The sequence below is a fragment of the Eschscholzia californica genome, unplaced genomic scaffold, assembly GCF_041429995.1.
Source record: "Eschscholzia californica isolate CP2 unplaced genomic scaffold, dmEscCali1.0.p SCAF_1, whole genome shotgun sequence".
In the NCBI taxonomy this organism is placed as follows: Eukaryota; Viridiplantae; Streptophyta; class Magnoliopsida; order Ranunculales; family Papaveraceae; genus Eschscholzia; species Eschscholzia californica.
In genome coordinates, this window is record NW_028238198.1 from 23,059,339 (window position 1) to 23,083,655 (window position 24,317).

General features: G+C 38.8%; 1 protein-coding gene across 1 annotated transcript; it reads right to left on the minus strand.

The window, feature by feature from the left end:
• Positions 1-7,886: 7,886 nt before the first annotated feature.
• On the minus strand, positions 7,887-9,882 carry LOC147565237 (uncharacterized). Its single transcript, XM_086666782.1, has 2 exons — positions 8,550-9,882; positions 7,887-8,434 (listed from the first exon to the last, which is right to left on the minus strand). The coding sequence occupies exons 1-2, from the start codon at positions 9,081-9,083 to the stop codon at positions 8,069-8,071; spliced, it is 900 nt and encodes a 299-aa protein (XP_086522908.1). The 5' UTR covers positions 9,084-9,882; the 3' UTR covers positions 7,887-8,068.
• Positions 9,883-24,317: the final 14,435 nt, after the last annotated feature.

Below are 24,317 nucleotides of genomic sequence, written 5' to 3' on the forward strand. Positions count from 1 at the left end.
TTTTTCAGAAACTAATTTTCCGAAATCGTTTTTTCTTGAAAACAATATTTCCCCGAAAACACTTTTTCTCACGAAAACATAAATTTTTCTTGCAAACATTTTTTTTCTCGAAAACATATTTTTCAGAATTTTTTTTCTCAAATCGTTTTCTTCCTGAAAGAGTCTCATTTCTTGAAAATTGTCTTTTTTTCACGAAAACTTTTTTTATTAGAATTTCTTTTCAAAAAAACATTTTTCCCCATAAAACTGTCTTTTTTTTTTTCTGAACGCCTTTCGTGAAAAAAATTTCTTAGAAAAACAGTTTTTGTTAAAAAAAAAAAAAGGATTTAAAACAAAACGGGTTTCTGAAAAAGCGGTTTTAACAAAAATGATGGTTTTTAGACAAAAACTGGTTTTCGAAAAAACGGTTTCTTAAAAAAAAAAATTTAAAACATAATTTAAAAAAAATTAAGCAATTATAGATCCTATGATTCTTAGTACTTATCAAACAAACCAAAAAAAAACTATTATGGACTTGTGAATATGTGGAATCAAATAAATGCTTTCACTACCCCGGACCCGGAAGAAAATCAGAAAGAGACTAGCATATCGATGCATGTTGCTCTCGTTAAGGTATAACTTATCTCTTTAAATTAAAGTTCATGATAATGCAATTAGTGCTTACGATTAACCATGAGAGATTGAGAGATAGACAACAAATTAAGTTCTTCGAATTCTTGTTGTTAGAATATAGCCGACCGACCGCCCAACCGAGAGCACCGACCGAGATGAATAACTTACCCTAGTCGGTTTTGCTATTATGTAAAGTTGTTAATTATTGTAATATTCATGAATAGGGAAGTTTCCCAATTATTGTAATATTCATGAATAGGGAAGTTTCCCAATATTCTTAAATTACTTCTATATGTAAATCCCTTGTAAACCTATAAATACCTATGTAAATCAATGAATAAAACACACAGAGAAATCTTCTCACATATCTCTCTCTTCCTTGTTTTCTCTCCATCTCTGTGTTCAAGCTATTTATTATTCAAGAGGAATTTCCCTCTTCATATGGTATAAGAGCCAATTCAAATATTTTTTTTCTGAGTTCAATTTCTTCTATCATGACTACTACTGAAGTCGATTCTGGAGATTATACTCCTAATTCTCCACCTAATCCGGTGTTTGATGTTCATCACTCTGATTCACCAACTACTATTCTCATCACTCCATTATTAACCGGAGATAACTATGCCTCTTGGTCAAGAGCCATAAAGATGGCTCTTCGGGCAAAAGATAAATTCGGGTTTGTAGATGGTTCTATTCCCAAACCCACTTCTCCAACTCAATTACACTCTTGGGGAAGGTGTAATGATCTTGTTAGTAGTTGGATAATCAACTCCATTGCTCCGGATATTCGGTCTTCCGTTTTATACGATGAAAGTGTCGCCGATATTTGGCGTAATATTTATGAAAGGTTTTTTAAACCAATGGCGCCCCCAAAATTTATCAATTGAAACGGGTAATTTCATCCTTCAAACAAGAAGGACGTGATGTCTCCTCCTATTTTACTCAACTCAAAACTCTACAAGATGAGTTACAATCCCTTATGGTAATCGATCCATGTATTTGTGGTCAAGGGAAATCGTTACTTGATCGTACTAATCAAGAACGTGCTATGGAATTTCTTCAAGGGCTTCATGACAGTTTTTCGGCAATTCGGAGTCAAGTTTTGTTAATGGACCATTTTCCTTCAATCCTAAAGATTCATTCTCTTGTCAAACAAGAAGAAATCCAACAAAATATCATGGCCGCTACTTCCAATCCACCGGAAGCCGCCATCCTTGCAACATACAACAATGATCAACGAAATTTTCGAAACGCTCAACGTCCTAAACAAGCTCGTCCCTTTTGTGACTATTGTCAACAACATGGCCACGTCCGGGCTACATGTTATCAACTACACGGTTCATACCGATCTAGCTCGGGTACTCGGCCAAATCGCCCATCACGACCGACCGGTCCACTTGCCGCCACCGTAACCGAGACGGTTGATCCTCCAACGGGAGCACCTCCAGCCACCTCATTAACTCAAGAGGAATATCAAGGTCTTCTTTCACTTCTCGATCACCAACGTCATTCTAACGACACTTCCAATCCTATTCAAGGATCTACCGACGCAGGTATTAACTTTACAGGTATTCAATTCCTCTCCTCTCCTTGGGTTATTGATTTCGGTGCCGCCAAACATATATGTAGTTCTTTATCTCGTTTCTCACATTATGTTGATGCTCCACCTCAATGTTTTGTCCGTTTACCGGATGGTAAACGTATTCAAGTACGTCACATTTGAACGATTGTTTTCAATTCAAACTTAATTCTCAAAAACGTTTTACATGTTCCTGAATTTAAAATCAATTTAATTTCTGTCTCCCAACTCACCAATTATCTTCGATGTTTAGTAACATTCGATTTTTGCTCATGTGTCTTTCAGGACCCAGTGACGAAAACGAGGATTGGACTTGGTAATCTCCATGAAGGATTATACTTTCTCCGCACGGATATTAGGATTATTCCTTTTCAATTTCTAGTAATAGTCTATATAATAAAGATGTTTCCGATATTTGGCATTGGCGCCTCGGACATCCTTTTTCTTCTATTTTTAAGTCTTTGATTTCAAGAACTCAATGTATGAAGTTAGTTTCATTCAATAAAAATCCGTGCGAAATTTGTCCCTTGTCCAAATTTACACGTTTATCTTTTCCGTTAAGCAATTCTACTTCTTCTCGTCCCTTTGAATTAATTCATGTGGATTTATGGGGACCTTTCTCCGTCCCCTCAAACTCTGGTTTTCGTTATTTCTTAACTTTAGTGGACGATTTTATTCGTTGCACTTGGATTTTTTTAATGTCACATAAATCCGACATTACTCAATTTATCAAGAATTTTTCTAATTATATATCAACCCAATTTGATTCTTCCATCTCCAATTTACAATCCGGACAAGGAACGATTCCTATTCCGAAAATTCAATCCATCCAATCTGATAATGGTATGGAATTTATGAATCATGAACTTCAATCATGGTTCCGTAAGAAGGGCATTATTCATCAAACTAGTTGCCCTCATACTCCTCAACAGAATGGCATCGTCGAAAGAAAACATCGACACATTCTGGAAGTAGCACGCTCCTTACGATTTTAAGCCCATCTCCCAATTTCCTTTTGGGGTGAATGTGTTCTAACGGCAGTATATCTCATCAACAAATTGCCAACACCAACATTACAAGGCATTTCTCCTCATGAAAAACTCTTGGGTTCTCCTCCCAAATTTGACCATCTTCGGGTCTTTGGATGTCTATGTTATACTAGACGTCCTTTGGTGTAAACAAAGTTAGATTCCCGAGCATCTCTGGGTATTTTCGTCAGCTATCCCCACAATAAAAAAGGATATCGCGTTTTTGACTTGAATTCTCGTAAAATAATCACCTCTCGTGATGTTCTTTTTTACGAAGATAAATTTCCGATGTTGTCTAAACATCCGATCCCTTCTCCTCCTCCTTACTGACCGATTGTCTCCATCCACGATGATGGTACTTTTAATTTTCCGAGGACATCACAATCGGCTCCTCGTCAAGTCTCTCATCAAGCGTCTGATGTGCCTATAGGCACTCCCTCACGGCTTTCCGGCTCTGTCCCTTCCGCTTCGGGTCAGCCCGACAGCGACTCCTCTTCGGGCACCCCTGGGCACCTCACGGTACGCGTTCTTCTATCAATCGCGTCTATTAAAGGTTGGTCTCTCCACCAACTAGATGTAAATAATGCCTTTCTCCAAGGCGACCTCGATGAACAGGTCTTCATGAAATTACCTCCCGGTTTCTTCAAACAGGGGGAGTCCAAAGTCTGTCGCCTTCAGAAATCTCTCTATGGCCTTAAACAGGCATCTCGTCAATGGGTCTCAAAATTTTCATCCGTCCTTATCAAAAAGGGTTTCACACATTCCCTCTCTGTTTATTCATTATTTTCTCTCTGCACATCTTCCGTACATCTGTACGTTCTAGTTTACGTAGATGACATTGTCATCACAGGCAATGATGAATCCGCCATTTCCAAGCTTAAATCCTTTCTCCACACCACTTTCTCTCTCAGGGATTTGGGTCGTCTTCAATATTTTTTAGGGATCGAGGTCTCCCGATCCTCCAAAGGAAACTTCCTTTGCCAACGCAAATATGCCCTTGACATCATTAAAGACTCTGGTCTTTCGGCATGTCGTCCTTCTGCTTTCCCAATGGAACAGAAGCTTCGTCTCAGTCCTTCCGATGGTGATCCTCTTCCGGATCCCACCGTTTACAGACGGCTGATTGGTCGTCTTCTCTATCTCACCGTAACACGTCCTGATATCTGTTACGCAGTCAATAATCTTAGTCAATTTCTACAAAAACCCAGCACTACTCACCTTGATGCTGCTCATCGGGTCCTTCGTTATCTCAAAGGATCCATTGGTCATGGCCTTCTTCTCTCTTCTTTCAGTTCCCTTCACATCACTGGATATTGTGACTCTGACTGGGCTGGATGCCCCCCCCCACTCGTCGTTCTACCACCGGTTACTTCATTATGTTGGGTTCTAGCCCTCTCTCTTGGAAATCTAAGAAACAACCAACGATTGCTAAATCTTCTGCTGAAGCAGAATACCGTGCGCTAGCACATCTCACTAGTGAGCTTCAATGGCTGAAGTACCTTCTCAAAGATCTTGGCATAACACATTCTTCACCCATGACGGTTCACTGTGATAACAAAGCTGTTCTCCATATCGCCGATAACCCAGTCTTCCATGAACGAACAAAGCATATTGAGATTGATTGTCACTTCGTTCGGGAAAAGATCAAAGCAAATGTCATCGCTCCTCGTCTCACACCAACTTCTGAACAACTAGCGGATATTTTTACCAAGCCACTAGGAGCTGATGCATTCAAGACGATTATTGGCAAGTTGGGCCTCACGTCCCTTTCGGCTCCAACTTGAGTGGGAGTGCTAGAATATAGCCGACCGACCGCCCGACCGAGAGCACCGACCGAGATGAATAACTTACCCTAATTCGTTTTGCTATTATGTAAAGTTGTTAATTATTGTAATATTCATGAATAGGGAAGTTTCCCAATTATTGTAATATTCATGAATAAGAAAGTTTCCCAATATTCCTAAATTACTTCTATATGTAAATCCCTGGTAAACCTATAAATAGCTATGTAAATCAATGAATAAAACACACAGAGAAATCTTCTCACATATCTCTCTCTTCCTTGTTTTCTCTCCATCTCTGAGTTCAAGCTATTTATTATTCAAGAAGAATTTCCCTCTTCACACTTGTCATCACTGCATTCTGCTAAGGAAGAAGTAGGGGGACTTATTCTGAGAGCCAAATGTTGGACACCCTCTATCAATCAAGAAGTCAACCGATTGACTTGGACGACATATGTCGAAACCTTGAATACGCATGAGCGAGACTTAAATATAGAACCACAAAATTGGTGGACCCAAAAGAACTCATCATCTGAACCTTAATTAGAATAATAGGTCGACACGAGTTTCCTAGGAACCTTGAACTTTGTCACGACTTAAAGTCCAATAGAAGGGTAGATCTGAGTTAGCTCTGCAGCTTAAGTCCTGGAATAGGAGGTTTGCAGAAGTTATAACCTTGGCACCTTGAGATATGCTCTGTTTGAGATAAATGTCGGCTACACAACAGGCCAGATAGCTCTGAATATCTACTTGCCATGTTCAGAATATACAATGATACGACCATGATCAGAAATATTCCATTAACGGCCCTGCCACGTGACCTTCATTAAGTTTATGATTTACCACCGTCATGCTAGCCTATATAAATAACACAGATTTGCCTTGAAAAGGGATCCAAACCCTAACCTTTGATTTCTCATTGACTCTTAAACCTTAAACACCGAACTGACTTAATCAGCGCTAGGGTGTCTTTGCGGGTCATTCCTCCGCCTTATCAATTTATAAACAATAAGAAAAAACAATTGAATCGAAGGTAACAAGGACAATGTCTGAGAAGTCACTTTCCAACATCAGCACTACCAGCACGTAGAGTTCAGGTAGGGGTAGGAAAGAAGGCCATCAACTCGAACCCGTCGAGGGTACCCACGTCTTGGGCTGCGAGCGGCCCGTTACATGCTCCGGGCATGAGCCACCCATCCTGAAAGAAGAAAATGGGAAGGCTTGGGTTAAATCACAATACCTATAGTCCGCTTGAGCCCAGACTGAACTGCAACCCGATAGAACCCGATTAGAAATCTACGTGGAGTGACGTGCTTAATTTCACGTGGCGAGTGTTATAATGCTCATAACCCTTTCAATTTTTGTGATATTTTCATGTAGGACTAAGTTTAATGACTTGAAATCTAACCCTTCACGTGGGGCTTATTCTCAAAACTCTTCTAGTTTCTATGATCTATTCGTGAGGGACTAAGTTTATTGACTTCAAATCATATTTGGAAGATCACATTGGACTTGTTAACGAAAGAAAGAAGCTTGAGCTTCTATATAAGTTTCCTCATACACTCCTCATGTAGTTTCAGATATCATGGGCCTTGCGCTTGTTATTTGGGCTTCTAATATGAATCATGAAATGGACAATTGACTTATTCTTTAGGAGTGCTATCTGGTGGCGACCTTTACCCGCCCGACATCTTATGTACCTGCTACATCAAGCAGGCACATGCGGGCAATGGCGGACTTAGTAGAGGGATGTTTTTGTCCGCCTGAATATTTTGGCAGTCATCACGACATCACATTTGGTTGCTCGTACACGCCCGACCGACTCTTGTATTGCTCGTGGGCCGCCCAACACGAGCCAATTCCAAGCTCAATGTTGATTACGTACCTATTTAAAATTTCACTTGTTGTTCTTGAGCCAACCGAGGATCTTGGCTTGCGAAGGTCATATCGTGGTGCCACAGTTCTCTTATTTGTTTCATTTCTTTTCTATTGCAAATTCCAAAATTATATGCCTAACGGAAAGACGAACCAACAAGATGCATATATAATTATCACATAGTAGGTTTTGTATAGATGGAGGAACTTGGGTAGAATGAGTTATGAGGATTTTGGTAGTTCAAATTCGAACAAGAGTTATTTGTCAGTTTATATATGTTGTTTTACATTTCATTTTGTTTAAAGTGAATGTGGATTAGAATATATGTTGACAGATCATGCAGGATAGACGGCTTTGATTTACAACTTTGTAAGATTTTAGTCTCGTATATGAATTGACGGGGCGTGCCCGCTCATTCCCATTTTTAAACACGGGGCGTTACACCTACCATCTAAGTGTGGTATTGATCAATGTATATTATGTCCTCATACTCCGGCGTAGAATGCTAGGGTTGAAAGAAAACATGGTTATAGTCCTCACTGCGACCGACTTAAATATCTTAATCACACAACTAATTATCAGAGTATATTTATATTTCTCGCTTCATGTTATTTTTGATGAATCTGTTTTTTCAGTCCAAGGTGATGATGTCCCTACCACCTCTGATCAATTGACTTGGTAAGTTTGTTTGACTCATTCTTTCCCTCGACAAGGACTTCTTCTTTCCTCCCTTCAATATCTTATGAGTTATGAATTATGATACCTCCCATCCGGACTCCGTCTCCCTTGATGACTCTCCGCTGCCGACGGCCGGTATTTCATAACCTAGTACTTACCTTGACAATGGTAAATAATTAGCTTGTGGTACTATTCTGAAAGCAAACCATAAACAGTAGAAAACTGCCATGCACCATGTGATAATACTGCACCGACCAAGAATGAGAAATATATTTACTACTGATCTAGTAGTACTACTACTTGGAATATCAAAAATTAATTCAAGAAGAAGGTCCTCAAAGATTCATCAATTGATTAGAAGTTCACTAAACTAAAATTAAAACAACAAAACGTACTAATTAATGAAATTAAGAAGGCCAAAACAACATACATTGATACATATATATAGTTGTACCGTCGTCAATTCTATCATTTATATTCATATCGTTTCACACTATGATGACGATGATGATGATCAGATATAGTCATGGACGAGGCTAGGTCTGTCAGTGGTAGCTACATTAAGTCTCCATGAATGGAAATTAGTACTACTTGTAGAGTTACGATGACGATGATGATCATCTTCAATGAATCTAAATTCATGATGATGATGATGGTTTCCAAGAGAAGCTGTGGGATGATAACTAGTGGAATTTACTCTTTGATTTGTCGAATGTGCAGAAGGATGATTAGGCCATGATGTAGTAGTTCCACTTCCACCATTAAGGCATGAATTGTTGTCGTTGTTCGTGATATTAGATGGGTTAGCGCTGTTCGTAGTGGTGATTGTGGCGCGTCTTTCTTCCTTCTTATAACGAATTCCACATGCATTACACAACGACTGCATATTTACAAAAACGAGAATTTCTTAAAATGATGTAATTTTTTGTGAAGAACGTATATATATATATATATATATATTTATATTGAATTGGTGCATGGAAGGACTAGTATACCTTGGGGCCTCTAGGACCATTTCTCCACAATGGTGTTGAAGTAGTATCACAGTTTGCACATCTTCTAGTACTACCACTACTAGTATTGTTGTTGTTGTTGTTGTTATTGATGGGATTGTTGCCGATACCACTTGATCGAACATTTCTTGTTGTCGCATTCGTCGTCGAAGAATTATAACTAGGGTTTTGGAGTTGTTGATGTTGCTTAGTTGTTTGAAACATGTCCCATACACAAGAAGTTGATTTTCGGTGATTAATAAACGATTTATCGACTTTGGTTTGTCGAGTTGAAGGAGTACCTAAAGATAGTGTACAATCGACAGACGGGGACGAAGATGAAGATGTGATCTTTGGGTACGAAACTTCGAATTCATTGAAAGTTTTATGATGATGATGATAATGGTTGGTAGGTTTAGTTGAGAATATCATTGAGAATGAGTCTCCTGATGGATGAGAGTGATAATTAAAATCACCACAAGAACAAGTACCAACTGGATGAATATTACAACTGTGAGAATTCCTATACTTTTGCATCCTTCAATAGCTAATTAATAACCTTCTTTTCTTAAGATGGGTATTTAGCTATATAGCTAGGTTATCTAACTTGTCAATCAAAACTTCAATGAAGAAGAAGATAAGGTGGGCTTTATGGAATTTTGATGGGTAGATGATGAAAGTGAGGGAAGAAGAAGATAATAATGATAAGAAAGAGAGTGGTAGCTAGAGAGAGAGAAAGGTAGCTAGATTTTACCAAAATAAGAAGGAAAACAATAATATATGAACTAGGTACTAGTGTAAATTCTTGTTGGAGAATATGAGAGAGAGAGAGAGAGAGAATAATGTAATCTTGAAATCAAGAAAAGAGATGAAAAACCCTAAGAGAGAGAATGATGATGATGGTGGTGGTGGTGGTGGGTGGTAATAGTTATTAATGTATAATGACAAAAGACCAGTCAGCAGTCAGAGGGGGGGAATTCAGGAAGAAGAGAAAATTGACAAACAGAGATAGCTAAAGAGAAAAGTACCTGGATTGTATGAATGATGTTGTAAGTTAGTGATCAGAGAGAGAGAAACAAACAATAAAGTGATATTCAGAATAGTTTTGTTTGTGTGGTTGAGGATTGAGTTTTTCTTGATGTGTTTACCAATTACCAACTTGTAAGGGATAATATTACTGTAGTTAGTATCTTCACAAACTACCCTATATATATACACACACACATGCACACTTGAAGACTAGCCTGACCTAATCCAGGAGTACCAGTAGTGTGGAATAGAGAAACCCTAATTCTAAAATAGAGAGAGAAAATGATCAAAAACAAAGCTAGGGCTCGAGGAACAAAGCAAAGAGTCAGACAAAGCAGATGGGGTTAGTCATTGGGTAGTCAAAAAGTAACCCACGTGATTTCAGTCTTCCAAGTTCTCTCTCTCTCTCTCTCTATCTATGTATAGATCATCATCTTTTTCTCTCTCTATCTATCTAAAAATTAAACCCCGATCACGAGGAACTGTCTCTTAACCTAAAGAACCATGTATTACCAAACAAACTACCCCTCTGAGACATCAAGACTCATGTCTTTCTTCCGTACTTTTTTCAATCTTCATTTCTAACCCCCCTCATCTCTCTTTCTCTCTCTTGAGTACCCCACACCTTTCTTTCCAAACTTGGTTACTTTCTAGCATCTATTTTATCTCTATTTTTACTCTCTCATGTACCATTAGTCATGTGAACCAAACGGATCTTGATCCACCAAACTAGTGTGAGAATAGTCCCACGTAGCAGAAAAGTAATCTAATAATTAAAATAATATAATGTTCGGGTTTTTTTGTTCTTATGGTCAATTGGTTTTAAGTTAGATTACTACAAATTTAACATGACATCAAAGCTAAACCTGTCCGTAATTACTTTAAAAGCCACGTGTGCTCCACTAACTCAGAAAAAAGGGTAACTTAATAACGCTAATCAAGAAAAATGAAGATTTTCATTATAATTAGAGACACTAATCATCAAATAATTTAAAAAAATTAAGCAATAGGTATTCTAATTAGAATCCAATAATCTGGAAATTAGTGTACGTCTTCCGACAAAAAGGAAGTTTAATTCCCCTTTTTCGAAAGATTCTTTCACTTTCTCTCTCTCTCTCTCTCTCTCTCTCTGAAAATGAAGAAAGAAGACGACGATCGATAGACCCAAGATTTACAGAAGGATTCCACCACCACGACATGTATATGCCCTAGAGTATGAGTTTAATTAAGATATAATTATACTTTAATATAAAAGTACGTAACGAGCTCGTGTGCCTAGAATATCTCTAGAAATCTGGTTAAAGCTTAAACACCTTTTAAGAGTGAAATTAATTAGTATAATCTACTATTTAGCTTTGATTTGCTTTTTCTTGATTTTGCTTAAAACATGGATCTTCTATGATGAATCAAACCATGCATGAATGCATGCAATTGCAACAATGCCTTTATCTCTGTCTAGATATCATAGTCGTCAGTCAAACAAATTACTAGATTTTGTTCCTTTTCAAGTTGAGACGACACTCTACTAATTTCAATCATGTTGTTTTGTGTGTCTTTGGATTCTGTGAGCTCTTTAAACTCTTCTATCCTTTCATCCTTATAGAGTTGAGGGAAGATTTCTTGAACCCTCAAATCTATACAAACCATCTCTATAATAGTCTAATGGAATATTTAGGGTTTTGGACGAGACTTAATTAGAAAGCTGTCATACACAGGTTTTTGATAATGGTGGTGACGAGGACGGTGGAATTCGATCTAACAGTCTCCACCGTCCTAATTGTTAAATTTCACGATTACGTAATAATCAGATTAACAAATTGACATAATTGATACGATAATGTAAGTTGATTCAGAGGATGTTCATTGTTGGTTTGGTTTGTTACATTGGTCTAAATTTGTTAATCCGGCCTGACTAGACCAACTCAAAATAGAACGACTAAGTTGGGCTTCAAGTTGGGTCCAACCGACGAGAATTGAAATAACGCGGGCGGACACAAATATGACCAATTCGTTATGTTTATTTTGGGAGTAATTCTCTTTTAGCCCCTAAGTATGACCAACTCATCACTTTTGGTTTTCCCTATTATCCAACATGTCATATTAGTCCCCTAGTTAACAATCTTGTTGACAATAAAGTTCATGTTCGCTTTCCGACTTTCCTTCTGCTTATTTGTGATTCCTTTCTCTCTCCACCTATGCTCCTCATATCTTTCTTACTTCAGTTGGGGATTATGGGATCCAACCCTTGGAACACATGGCTATCATTATGTGGCATATCTGGAAGCATAGATGTGATATAGTCTTTAGAGAAACACAACTCAACACTTTTGACTTAATCCAGAAAATTCAGAGCTACTCCTAAACACAAATTAGTATTGATACAAAGCTCCAACCATCTAGAAACCTAAATTTGCATCACTGGACTCCACCACCTAAAGGATTTATTAAGATTAACTATGATGTATCTTTTGTTTGCAAGACTTTATCTTCATTCTAGCCTTCGTTGTCTCGGATTTTACAGGAAACAAAGCTGCAAAAGAATCCACCCTCACCACTTCCAGATCAGTAGATGAAGGAGAAGGAAAGGCAGCTCTCTCGGGAATTATATGGGATGTCAACCATGGAGTCAGACATCTTGTTTTGGAAGGAGACTCATCCAATGTAGCTAACTTTTTGAATGGATTGCCTAATACAATTCACTGGACAACAAAGCATATCATGAAAACCATCAAGAACCTCTCATCTACTTTTGATAGAATTACTTTAGTTCATGTAAATAGGAAAGCTAACTCTTTTGCGAACTCTATCGCAACTAGCACTAGGAAGAATGGACTATGTATCTCTAGTTGTATTCCTAACTGCTCTCTTTCCCATCATAACATCCATGTAACTCATTTTGATAATCAATAGATGTTATGTTTGTTTAAAAAGAAAAAAATACCCCCTCCCCTCTCTTCATTAAACCCCCATCAAAGTAATAAAAAAGTCCAATAGGGAAACACTTATGGTGTGTTTGGATGGCGAAATCATGAATCCGCGGATTCATGAGTTCTTGAGATTCATGATTCCACGGATTCATGAATCCAAGTAATATTTTTTGACTTGTTTAACAACTAAGAATCCTATGGTTTATTATTATTTGAGTATTTTTAAACGTCTTTAGAAAAAATATGATTTTCGAAAAAAATAATGATTTTAAAAAAAAAAATAATGATTTTGTAGAAGGATATATTTTTTTGTTGATTTTTAAGTTTGAAATTTAAGTTCATTAATCCAAAATACTAGCAAATTTTAGAAGGTAGGGTGGGATTTTGGTCCAACACAAATTTTGGAATATGGAATCCTTAGGATTCAAGAGTCCTAGGATTCTTGGTAGCCAAACAGACCAAGGATTCATGATTCCTGCCAAATTCCACTTTTGATAGGAATCCTACTTAGGAATTCTGCAACCAAACACACCATTAGTTTTTTTTTTTGAGAGGGAAACACTTAGGTGCTGTTTTTTTTTCTTAATTTTCAGATCTGAAATCTGAATTGAATTCCAATTCAGATTCATTACTTGATTCATTACAAGGTTTGTTGTACATTTGATTATGGAGAGAGGTTGAGTGGGAGAGAGACTGTGGAGAGATGTGTAGGAAGAGAAAGTGAGTACTTGTTTAGGGTTTTGTTTTGACTTCTTTATATTCAGGGATTAGGTTAGAGAGATAATTAGAAATATCAACTAGGGTTCAAGGGTATAGATGTCTAAGGTTCATTTCAGATTTAATATTCCAGATTGAAAAACAAACATACTAACTTTTAAAACTATTTAGCTAATATCAGATTCAACCATTTCGGTTCAGTCAATTCAGATTCAAACAATTCAGATTCAGACATCACAAAAAAAAAACAAACACCACCTTAGTTGAATCTATTTTTCAGATTTCAAAAAGGTTCATTCTCTTCACATATTTAGGAAGAAAATTTTCTTCCGTATCATCCAAAAGAGTTGTTTTCCTAGATCTTTAAGGGGGTACTCCAACGAAGGGTTTTCTTCCTCGTAGCTTCTAATATTTTGTGGAAGATTTCCATGTTTCATGTGTTTGGAACTTTTTTTTTTTTATTACATGATTCATTTTTTATTACAATAATTTAAGATTGTATGAAGTGATCCAAAAATTAAAAATATGATAGCTCGAACGATACAAGAAGAGAACTACTTTTTTTGTTGAAAGAGTAAAATTACAACACACATTAAGAAATACTCAAAATACAAGGGGGGTGGAGTTCCAAATCTGCTTCTGAAGATGTTTCCTTCCCTATTTAGCTAGTGCATCTGCTTTCGGGTTACTTTGTCTAGGAGTGTAGGAGAATATGATGTCCGTGAAATGTTGTTTGAGCTTAAGGATTTCCTGAATGAGCTTCTCTGATTGCCATTGGATTGCATAAGATTGATCTTCAATGTGCTCAATTACGTTGAGATTATCACTCTCGATGTGAAGGTGTTGGATATGTAGGTTGATCGCCCATATGATTGCATTCTGAATTGCTAAGCATTCACACTCTTCTGCGTTTTGCCCTCAGACCGTGTCTGCTAATGTTGTAACATAGTTAGCTTTATCATCATACATAATACAATCAATACATGCGGGTCCCGTCGTGGCTATGAAGGAGGCGTCAACATTGATCTTAAGAAATTGTGTCGATGGAGGGCTCCATTGGTGTTGCTTTTGTTGGGCTCTATTTGTGGTTGTTTTTGTAGGGGTTGTTTTCAGAGGAGTAGTTGATGATCTACATTGAGTTTTGCTTCTGCGAAGAGAAACAATTCTTTCATCTAGCTTCCCAAATAAACTATAGTATTTTAGCATATAGATTAGTTATTTCCTCATCAAGATCTTTTTATTGGAGGATCCATTGTTTGACATTGGTGAGGTTTTCTGCTCCTACTTGAAAGTAAAACCAAATAGCTTTAGCTTAATGACAATGAATAAGGGCATGGTCAATAGTTTCGTTCGCATTACAATTCATACAAGAGTATAGGTTTCCGATAAATTTACCTATTTTGTCTTTGACCGGAAGACTATTTGTACAATACTTCCATATGAATAGTTTTACTCTAGGCGTAGTATTTAAGTTCCAGATAAAGAACCATTCAGTAGTTTCATTTGTAAGCTCATACCTGTTAATTCTCAAATGTCTGTAGATTGATCCGATCGTATAGTTACATGATTTTGTGAGTGTCCATCGAGCTGTGTCTTTTTTATCAACCTGCAAATTTATACTAAGGATAGATTTACTGATATCAGTGTTGAAACATTGATTTATAATATTCATATTCCATTCGTTATTCGTAATAAGTTGGGCAACCCAGGGTAGGTTCGTATTTCCTCGCGTTTAGAATCGGGGGAGGGTGATTCGGAATCCTGTAATCATGCCAAATATTGATTCAAATGTCATTGTTAACATCCCAGAAAATTAAATTAGCAACCTGATCAAAATGTTTTCTAATGGATTTCCAGGGCGAGGAGTGATTAGGTTTCGGGAGACTGGGTTCGGAAGTTCTCGGGAAGTATTTGGCTTTGAGAAGTTGAACCCAAGCAGATTGAGGGTTTTTTATGATGCGCCAAACTAGTTTACTGAGGGAGGCTTGGTGATCAAGGTGAGGAAAACGAAATCTCAGACCTCCTAGTTTGCGAGGCCGACAGATAGAAGACTAATTGATGGTATGGAAGGTTTTGACTTTTCCCCACCAAAAAGACCTTTGTAAAGGCTCAATGAGGCTGCTAACACCTTTGGAATGGCAAAACATTGCATTTGGTATCGGAGAACGGTCGCTGCTATAGTGAAGACTACCACAGAGCGACCAGCTTGGGAGAGGAGATTAGTGTGTCATTCAGAAAGTTTTGAATCTGGGTGAGAAGGGAGGAGAAGGCTTGTTTTTTATTCCTATCGATGAAAAGATTTGTGCCTAGATATTTGTCAAGCGAGGAAGACTGGTGAACTTTGAGGTTTCGGATGATCATCCTTTTAACTTTGGGTGGGAGTTTTTAGAGAAAAAAATAGTGGATTTAGCATAGTTTATCATTTGGCATGAGGCCTCAAATATTCACTCATTTTCGTCATCTTTTGAATATTTTCTTGATCACGCATTCACCCAACACATTAACTCAAATAAGAAAAATTGATTTGTAGAACCTAAATTTTGTGTGAGTCCGCCTAACTTTAAATACTAATTTCACCCTTCCATATTGTTACGACGAAGAACAAACTACTAAGAAAAGTACTAAAGATAATAAGCAATCACACTGAACACACGAGATTTAAGTGGTGGTTTATTAGACCCACTCCTTGGGCAACAATGACGTGATGATTTCACTGTGAATGAAGAACAAGTTACATAAGACGCTATTTGAGACATCTCTGGGGTATCTGTTTTATACAGCTCACTGGAATCCCTAGTCTCATTGTCTCCCTAGTCTCATTGTCTCAACGCCTCTCTTTCTACTTTCGAAGTAGACATGGACACCCATTACAAAAGTAAGCCATGCTTCTAGGTAACGGATATTAGCCTTGCTTCGGTACGCAACAAAGATCAGTCCTGGTTCGGCAGTCATGAAGATGAACCCTGCTTCTATCTAAACGGGTCCAAAATTTTTCGTGTTGCAGCGATCTTACGGTTCGCAAATCGAATTAGATATCCATCCATATTGAAGACATTTTCAACACATCCAGTAGCGCACGTATCCACAAAGAGATGAAGAGTGAGATGGTGAGAAAAATGAGGGGGGTGAGGGAAAATCGGGTCCATTAGATTTGACATAGAACAGTCAACAGTTACCCGAGAAGAGTCATTGGTGACAGAGAAGAGTGTAATCTAGTGATTGAAGCAAATATGATCATTCTCCATTCTCACCAACCTAAGAGTTATTAATTATATCCCAAGACTAAAATGAACTTTTCCGGCCAAATAACACATTCACACAGACTTATCCAAATTTAACCCTAGGCGGTTCGGCCAATTGAGGTGGTTCCAATGGGCTCAGGTCCTGTCAATAGGCTCCATCATACGCCCCCACCAAGACAGAACTAGTCCTCGGGTTATTAGCATCGTAGATGTGTCTGGTCGGGATAAAAGTTGTCTGCCACATTGAAGGCATTTGATATGCTCATGGCCAGGAGGAATCATGTAGGCATTTTCATCAATCTTGGAATGGACATGAAACTGGCCAAACTTCTTTTGACCAAGCTTCTTGTAGGAGTATATATATGCTGGTGTTCGTTGGTTTAGAAAAATTGTGAAGAAGATCAACAATCTTCACTTGCATCTCTGAAAACATTAATGAGGATTGTTTGCATCTTCTCGTTCTATATCGTGGAAATTAACTAATGGGATCAAAGAAACCTATTCTTGCGTATCCCATTTTGGACAGATTGATCACCTCCACTAGAATTCGTTTTAAAATCCGAATTCTCGGTAGAGGGTGTAGACAAGATGTAATTGTGCGTACCGTAACATGTCCTGCATTAAGTAGTCGGGCATCTCAAACTTGGTCCGACATGGACTAGGGAGCCAAGTACAAGGTAGGCCTGAGTTTCAATCGAGTCACCTGTGAGTGAACTCCAAATTCGTGTATTTATTAAATTCACAGACGGCGTGCTAAAATTATTCAGAATTTCATTCAAAGCGTCTCAGTGTTTATTTGGTCCAACTGTGAAGTGCCTATAGAAATTCAGAAATTACTCCTTATGTCAGTTAACTAGGTAGTTGTCAGGTCGGGCCCATATCAATAGGGAACTGGAAGTTTTAAAGCCGCCCAGGATAACTGTTTTTGTTGTCCAGTTACACATAAATCCACCTATGCGTATAGGGCCGGGAAAACAGTCCGAAAATCCAAAACCCGGCCCTAACCCACCGGTCCGAGAAGACCCGACGCCCGAGAAGCACCTAGCTCGGGCGTACTCGGCCCGAAATATCGGTCAGTCACAGGCAGGACACGGGTAAGTCCTCTTACCCGAATCCAACACGCTACCAGTCCGCCCGATTACCTACCCCTATCCGCCACCGATTACTTACCCGAGTAACCCTAAACCCATTGTCCGATCGGACATTACACCCTCGAACCCGATCCACCCGTACTACGAAAGAAGAATCTGAACCCGACCGAACCCACCCGATTCCCACCCCTATTTGCGTATGAAGGGGTGCCAACAGCAATAGTCCAGGGAGCCTACAGAATCATCCAACTCTGAAAACCTGCATTTTGATATAAAATCAATTGGTTTGCTTAGACGACACTTATAGATCCTCAAGAGGGCACTCCAAATTTAGAGTGTCCTCTTAAGGATCTCTAAAATAATTCTTGACACATCATTTTAGAGATTCATGTTGAATTCTGAATTGGAGATGAATTTTAAAGAGAAACTCTAGAAAATCTTATGACACTTTAAGTGTTGCATTGGAGATGATTAGAGTCTTTAATGTTAGATTTTTTCGTTAGTGTCTGGTCAATTATCTCTTAATACATGAGGCACTTTACATTTGAAGTTCTTCGAACTGACTTATGTAACTCTCAAGTATATGGCCTAGAGAAATAACAATTATATCCATGTAAATTCGTGATTGTATCACTTATTAATGAATTTGGTTTCGCGTGGTTTCAAAAAAAAAAACAACAAAGTTGGTGGAATGATTCACGTGGAAAGGGGTTGTTTTAAGTGATAATGGGGCGCTTATAGAATCTCGCATTAGGCAAGCGTTGACTCACACACCACCTAAACTTAGTTTTATTATATACACCACACCACCGTCTTCTATCTCTCAAACTAAAAAGAATTGAGACCTTATCCAATTCAACAGAGATATTAAAAGAAATGAGCCGAAGACATAATTTTAAATATTTTTAAATCAAAAAGGCAATTTATATTGTTTTTAGTTAAATATCAAACATTCTTGTTTGTTTAGTTAAACCCAAATATTTGTATTTTGTTTAGTTCGAAATCCAATATTTTTCTAAAGTTGTTGTAAATTGGTGCAATATGTTGCAAAGTGTTGTAAACTAAAAAAAGTACCTACGAAGTTGAAGACTAAAAAAAATATTAACTGATTGTTTTTCACCAAAATAAAAGATGTATAGAGTTTTAACCAAATATCTCATATCCAATATTTGAAGAAAACAAAAAAAAAACTGAGATAGGTAGGAGGTTATAGAAGTGAGTTCAACAAAAAAAAAAGGAGGTTATATGTTAGAGGACACGGTCCCACTCCACTCGGCCATACCACATGGACCGAGTGGATCCGATTGTATTTCAATATATTAGGAAATCTTGTATCTATCAGATAAGCATTAGTTAGTTTTGTATTTATCAACTCATGATTATAAATAGGCAACCCATGTAACACTTATTGATATAACAGAAAGCATTAATCTATAATCTCTATATTGTTCAAAGCTTTCGGTTTCTCCCTCTCCCTCTCGTTCATCTCTCTCGGTTTACTCAACCATAACAAAGAGGTTCAAGCCTCTTCACATGGTATAAGAGCCGGTTTTTTTTTAACGAACAATGACTTCCGCTGAAACTTCTGAAACAGTTCAAACTTCTACTCATATCTCTGGTGGCCCGTTTGATGTTCATCACTCGGATTCTCCTACCACCATTGTTATCACGCCTCTCCTCACAGGCGATAATTACTCCTCATGGTCTCGAGGAATGATCAAAGCTCTACGAGCTAAAGATGAGTTAGGATTCGTTGATGGGACGATTTCTAAACCCACCGATCCTAACGAATTACATCTTTGGGGACGATGTAATGACTTGGTTTCTAATTGGCTTGTCAATTCAGTTGACCCATCTTTACGTTCTTCTATCCTTTACGATGACAATGCTTCGGATGTATGGAAGAACCTTTATGATAGGTTTCATCAAACCAATGCTCCAAAAGTGTTTCAACTTAAGAGAGCAATTTCTAATCTCAAACAAGAAGGTTGTGATGTTTCAACCTACTTCACTAATCTTAAAGCACTCCAAGATGAACTCAATTCCTTGATGACTACTGAACCATGTATTTGTGGACATGGACGCTCTTTGATTGATCGTACCAATCAAGATAGAGCGATGGAATTTCTTCAAGGTCTTCATGACCGTTTTTCGGCTATTCGTAGCCAGATTTTACTCATGGAACCGTTTCCATCAATTCTTCGAATTCACTCACTTATCAAGCAAGAAGAGGTTCAACAAAACCTTCTCAATCCTGTGCAAACAATGAACGAAGCTGCTGCCCTAGCTATTGGATCAAACGAGAATCATTCCAACCGTTTTGATCGACCCGATCGTTCTCGTTCTAAACGTCCTCGACCATTCTGTGAGAATTGCAAAACACACGGTCATCATATCTCAACATGCTATCAAATCCATGGCTTTCCTCCTCATTACAATCAACGAAATCGACCACGTACTCGTTCGGATCCCATGGCAGCTTCGGTTGGTGATTCCAACCCACAAGGGGTGCCTACAGCGACATCACTTACAGCTGAACAGTACCAATCTGTTTTAGCTCTTTTGGACCAGTCCAAGCAATCTTCTAAGTCGGCTTCTACAGGCACCACAACTCACCACATTAATCTTACGGGTAAGCCCTTCCTCTCATTCGGTCCTACTCTTTGGGTTATTGATTCGGGAGCCGCGAAACACATATGTTCATCTCTCTCCCGTTTCTCTAATTACTCGGTTGCTCCACCGGACTATTATGTTCGACTTCCCGATGGTACTCGGGTTCACGTACTTCACATTGGTTCAGTATATTTTTCCGACACCTTTTACTTACATGATGTCCTTCATATACCATCCTTTAAATTTAATCTTCTTTCTATTTCTCAAATCTCAAAATCTATTAGTTGTACAATCTTGTTTGATCTTGATTTGTGTCTTTTTCAGGACAAAGCAACGAAGAAGAGGATTGGGCATGGTAGTCTTCACGAAGATCTATACTTCCTTCGCACGGTGCGTCCTATTTGTTCAGTTTCTAGTTTAGTTAAAAAGAGTCCTAGTAGTAGTTCTTATGAGATTTGGCATTGGCGTCTTGGTCACCCTTCTCTGTCTCGTTTTAAGTATTTCAATTCTAAACTTTCTTGTATGAATTTTAATTTTATCTCGAATAAAGTACCGTGCGATATTTGCCCTTTATCTAAACAATGTCGTTTGCCGTTTCCTTCTCGTATTTCTACTTCTTCTAAATTATTTGAATTGGTTCATATGGACATATGGGGACCTTTTCCCGTTCCTTCCAAATCTGGATGTCGTTTTTTTCTAACCATAGTTGACGACTTCTCTCGTTGTACATGGTTATACCTTATGAGTTCTAAATCAGAAGCACCTCAATTAATTATAAATTTTTTTAGTTACGTCTCCGATCACTTTCAATCAACAATCCAAACCATCCGTTCTGACAATGGATCGGAATTCACAAACCATAAACTACAACAATGGTTCAACGAAAAAGGTATCCTCCATCAACGTAGTTGTACGTATACACCACAACAAAACGGTGTAGTTGAACGTAAGCATCGCCATATTCTCGAAGTAGCACGTTCCTTACGTTTACAAGCTCACCTTCCACTCTCTTTTTGGGGGAATGTGTTTTGACTGCAATTTATCTCATAAACAAATTGCCTACGCCAATCCTTCGCGGCTTATCTCCCCATGAAGTGTTGTTAGGATCTCCTCCGGATCTCTCTCATCTTCGTGTTTTCGGTTGCCTATGCTATGCTAGAATACCTCTAGTCAAAACTAAAATGGACCCACGAGCTTCGGCTGGTATCTTCGTCGGTTACCCTAAAGATCAAAAAGGTTACCGTATTTATGATATCACCACTCGACGAATATTTACTTCACGAGACGTGATCTTCCATGAGGATCGTTTTCCAATGGCGACGCAAGACTCGGTACAGTCATTACCGAGTGACGTCCCACGTCCATTCCTTTCTATCTCGGATAATGAGACTTTCGATTATCCATTGTCTTCACAACAGTCACGATCGACTGAACCTAGCTCGGCCAGTCACAATGCTCCACTGTTGATTCCAACAGAGGGAGCGCCTCCAGATAATAGCCTCACGACCCACTCCCATTGTGGGCCTATACCGGGAGCGCCTCCAGCAAACCGTTCTGGTGCAAATCCGCCTGGGGTGCCTTCAGAACACCCCATGACAGAATCCACTTCGTCTTCTGAACCTTCCACGGACGCGCTTCCAGCAACCCCTTTAGTCACAGACTCAGTTGGGGTGCCTTTAGAACAACCTGTACTCGAATCATCTTCGTCTGACCCTCTGGTTGTTCCCACCAGTCCTGTACCAGGGTGTCCCACTAGAGATCGCAGACCCCCTGCCCATCTAAAAGACTATGTCTGTTCGACAACCAATCCGGTTGCATATCCTCTTGAGAGATATTTTTCAATTAATTCATTATCTTCCTCTCATCAATCCTTCCTTTCTTCGGTTCTCACCACAACCGAACCCACGTCCTTTAAGCAAGCTATGAAATCCCCCCACTGGAGGGAGGCAATGAAACAAGAAATCTTGGCCTTGGAAACCAATAACACTTGGTCTATTACTCCACTCCCACCGGGAAAACGCCCAATTGGATGCAAATGGGTATATAAAGTGAAATTTAAATCTGACGGGTCCGTTGAGCGTTACAAAGCTCGCCTAGTAGCTAAAGGCTACACGCAGATTGAGGGATTGGACTACACCGATACATTCGCTCCGGTAGCCAAATTGGTCACCGTAAGAGTTCTTCTTTCCATTGCGGCCATTAAGGACTGGCCACTCCATCAACTTGACGTCAATAACGCCTTCCTTCAAGGCGACCTGAATGAGGAAGTATATATGAAACTTCCACCCGGTTTTTTACCTGAGGGGGAGTCAAAAGTCTGTCGTCTCCAAAAATCCTTATATGGCCTTAAACAGGCATCTCGACAATGGTTTTCAAAATTCTCATCTGTCCTTCTCACTAAAGGCTTCCCTCAATCTAAAAGTGATTACTCCCTCTTCACTTACAATTCACGGTCTACTCAAATTTTCGTCCTAGTATACGTTGACGACATTGTCATCACAGGTAACAATGAGATTGCAATTTCCAACCTGAAAATATTCCTCGACAACACCTTTTCTCTCAAAGACCTAGGCCGCCTACAATATTTTCTCGGCATAGAAGTCTCCCGTTCTAAACAAGGAATATTTTTATGTCAACGCAAGTACGCTCTTGACATTCTCAAAGACTCGGGCCTCACAGCTTCTCGCCCCTCTGACTTCCCAATGGAGCAAAAACTCCGCCTAAGTCCATCTGATGGAGAGCCTTTGGCTGACCCATCTGTCTATCGTCGTCTCATCGGTCGTCTCCTTTACTTAACTGTCACACGACCAGATATCACATTTGCAGTAAACAATCTAAGTCAGTTTATGCAAACACCCAGTTCGCTTCACTTAGAAGCTGCACATCGAGTCCTTCGATATCTAAAAGGATCCCTAGATAAGGGAATTTTCCTATCAGCACACAGCTCCCTCGAAATCACAGGTTACTGTGACTCAGACTGGGCTGGATGCCTCTCCACTCGTCGGTCTACAACCGGATATTTCACAATGTTGGGTTCAAGCCCACTATCCTGGAAATCAAAAAAGCAACCTACAGTTGCTAAGTCATCAGCAGAGGCAGAATATCGGGCTCCTGCTATTCTTACATGTGAGCTTCAGTGGCTCAAATACCTTCTACTCGATTTTGGTATAGATCACAAGAACCCGATGACAGTATACTGTGACAATCGGGCAGCGCTTCACATCGCCGAAAATCCTGTCTTCCACGAACGTACAAAACACATAGAGATCGATTGCCATATCGTCCGTGAGAAGATCAAAGACAACGTCATTGCCACACGCTTCACTTCTACAGACAATCAGTTAGCGGACATTTTTACAAAACCCCTTGGAGCAGAGTCGTTCAAGAACATCATTGGCAAGTTAGGCGTTATTTCCATCCCCGCTCTAACTTGAGGGGGAGTGTTAGAGGACACGGTCCCACTCCACTCGGCCATACCACATGGACCGAGTGGATCCGATTGTATTTCAATATAGTAGGAAATCTTGTATCTATCAAATAAGCATTAGTTAGTTTTGTATTTATCAACTCATGTACTATTATAAATAGGCAACCCATGTAACACTTATTGATATAACAGAAAGCATTAGTCTGTAATCTCTATATTGTTCAAAGCCTCTCGTTCATCTCTCTCGGTTTACTCAACCATAACAAAGAGGTTCAAGCCTCTTCACATTATAGAAGTATAGATAGAGATTTGAGAGAATAATGTAGGAAGGAATAAAAAAGTTTGACCAGAAAAGCTCCTTTTAACAACCTCTTAATCATTAGTGTGTTTGAACTAGCCTTATTAAACAAGTAGAGTCAATTACAAAATGGTGGCCAACAATTTGTTAGGACTGTTGCTTTCACAACCTTTGGCCAAAAAAATAGATACATATGGATGCCTAGATTTGACTTTATTTTTATTTATTTTCCTCACGTTTCCTCTTATCTTTGTATTACTTTTGTTTTATGAGGTGTGTCCTAAAAGTATATTGTCTACTATATTAAGACAAATTATTTTGAATTTAGATGAGTAAGCATAATTAGTGAGAGAATTTGAACTTACGAATGATTTTTTCATAATTTTGGCCGCCGTTGTGGATTGGTGCCTGCCTGCCTGGTGGCGGA

What these genes read in the sequence shown, in the direction of transcription:
- LOC147565237 (XM_086666782.1), bottom strand. Translation starts at nt 9,083, where the DNA reads ATGCAAAAGTATAGGAATTCTCACAGTTGTAATATTCATCCAGTTGGT. An exon ending in ATGGTCCTAGAGGCCCCAAG is followed by an intron (nt 8,435 to 8,549) that starts GTATACTAGTCC and finishes GTAAATATGCAG; the next exon opens with TCGTTGTGTAATGCATGTGG.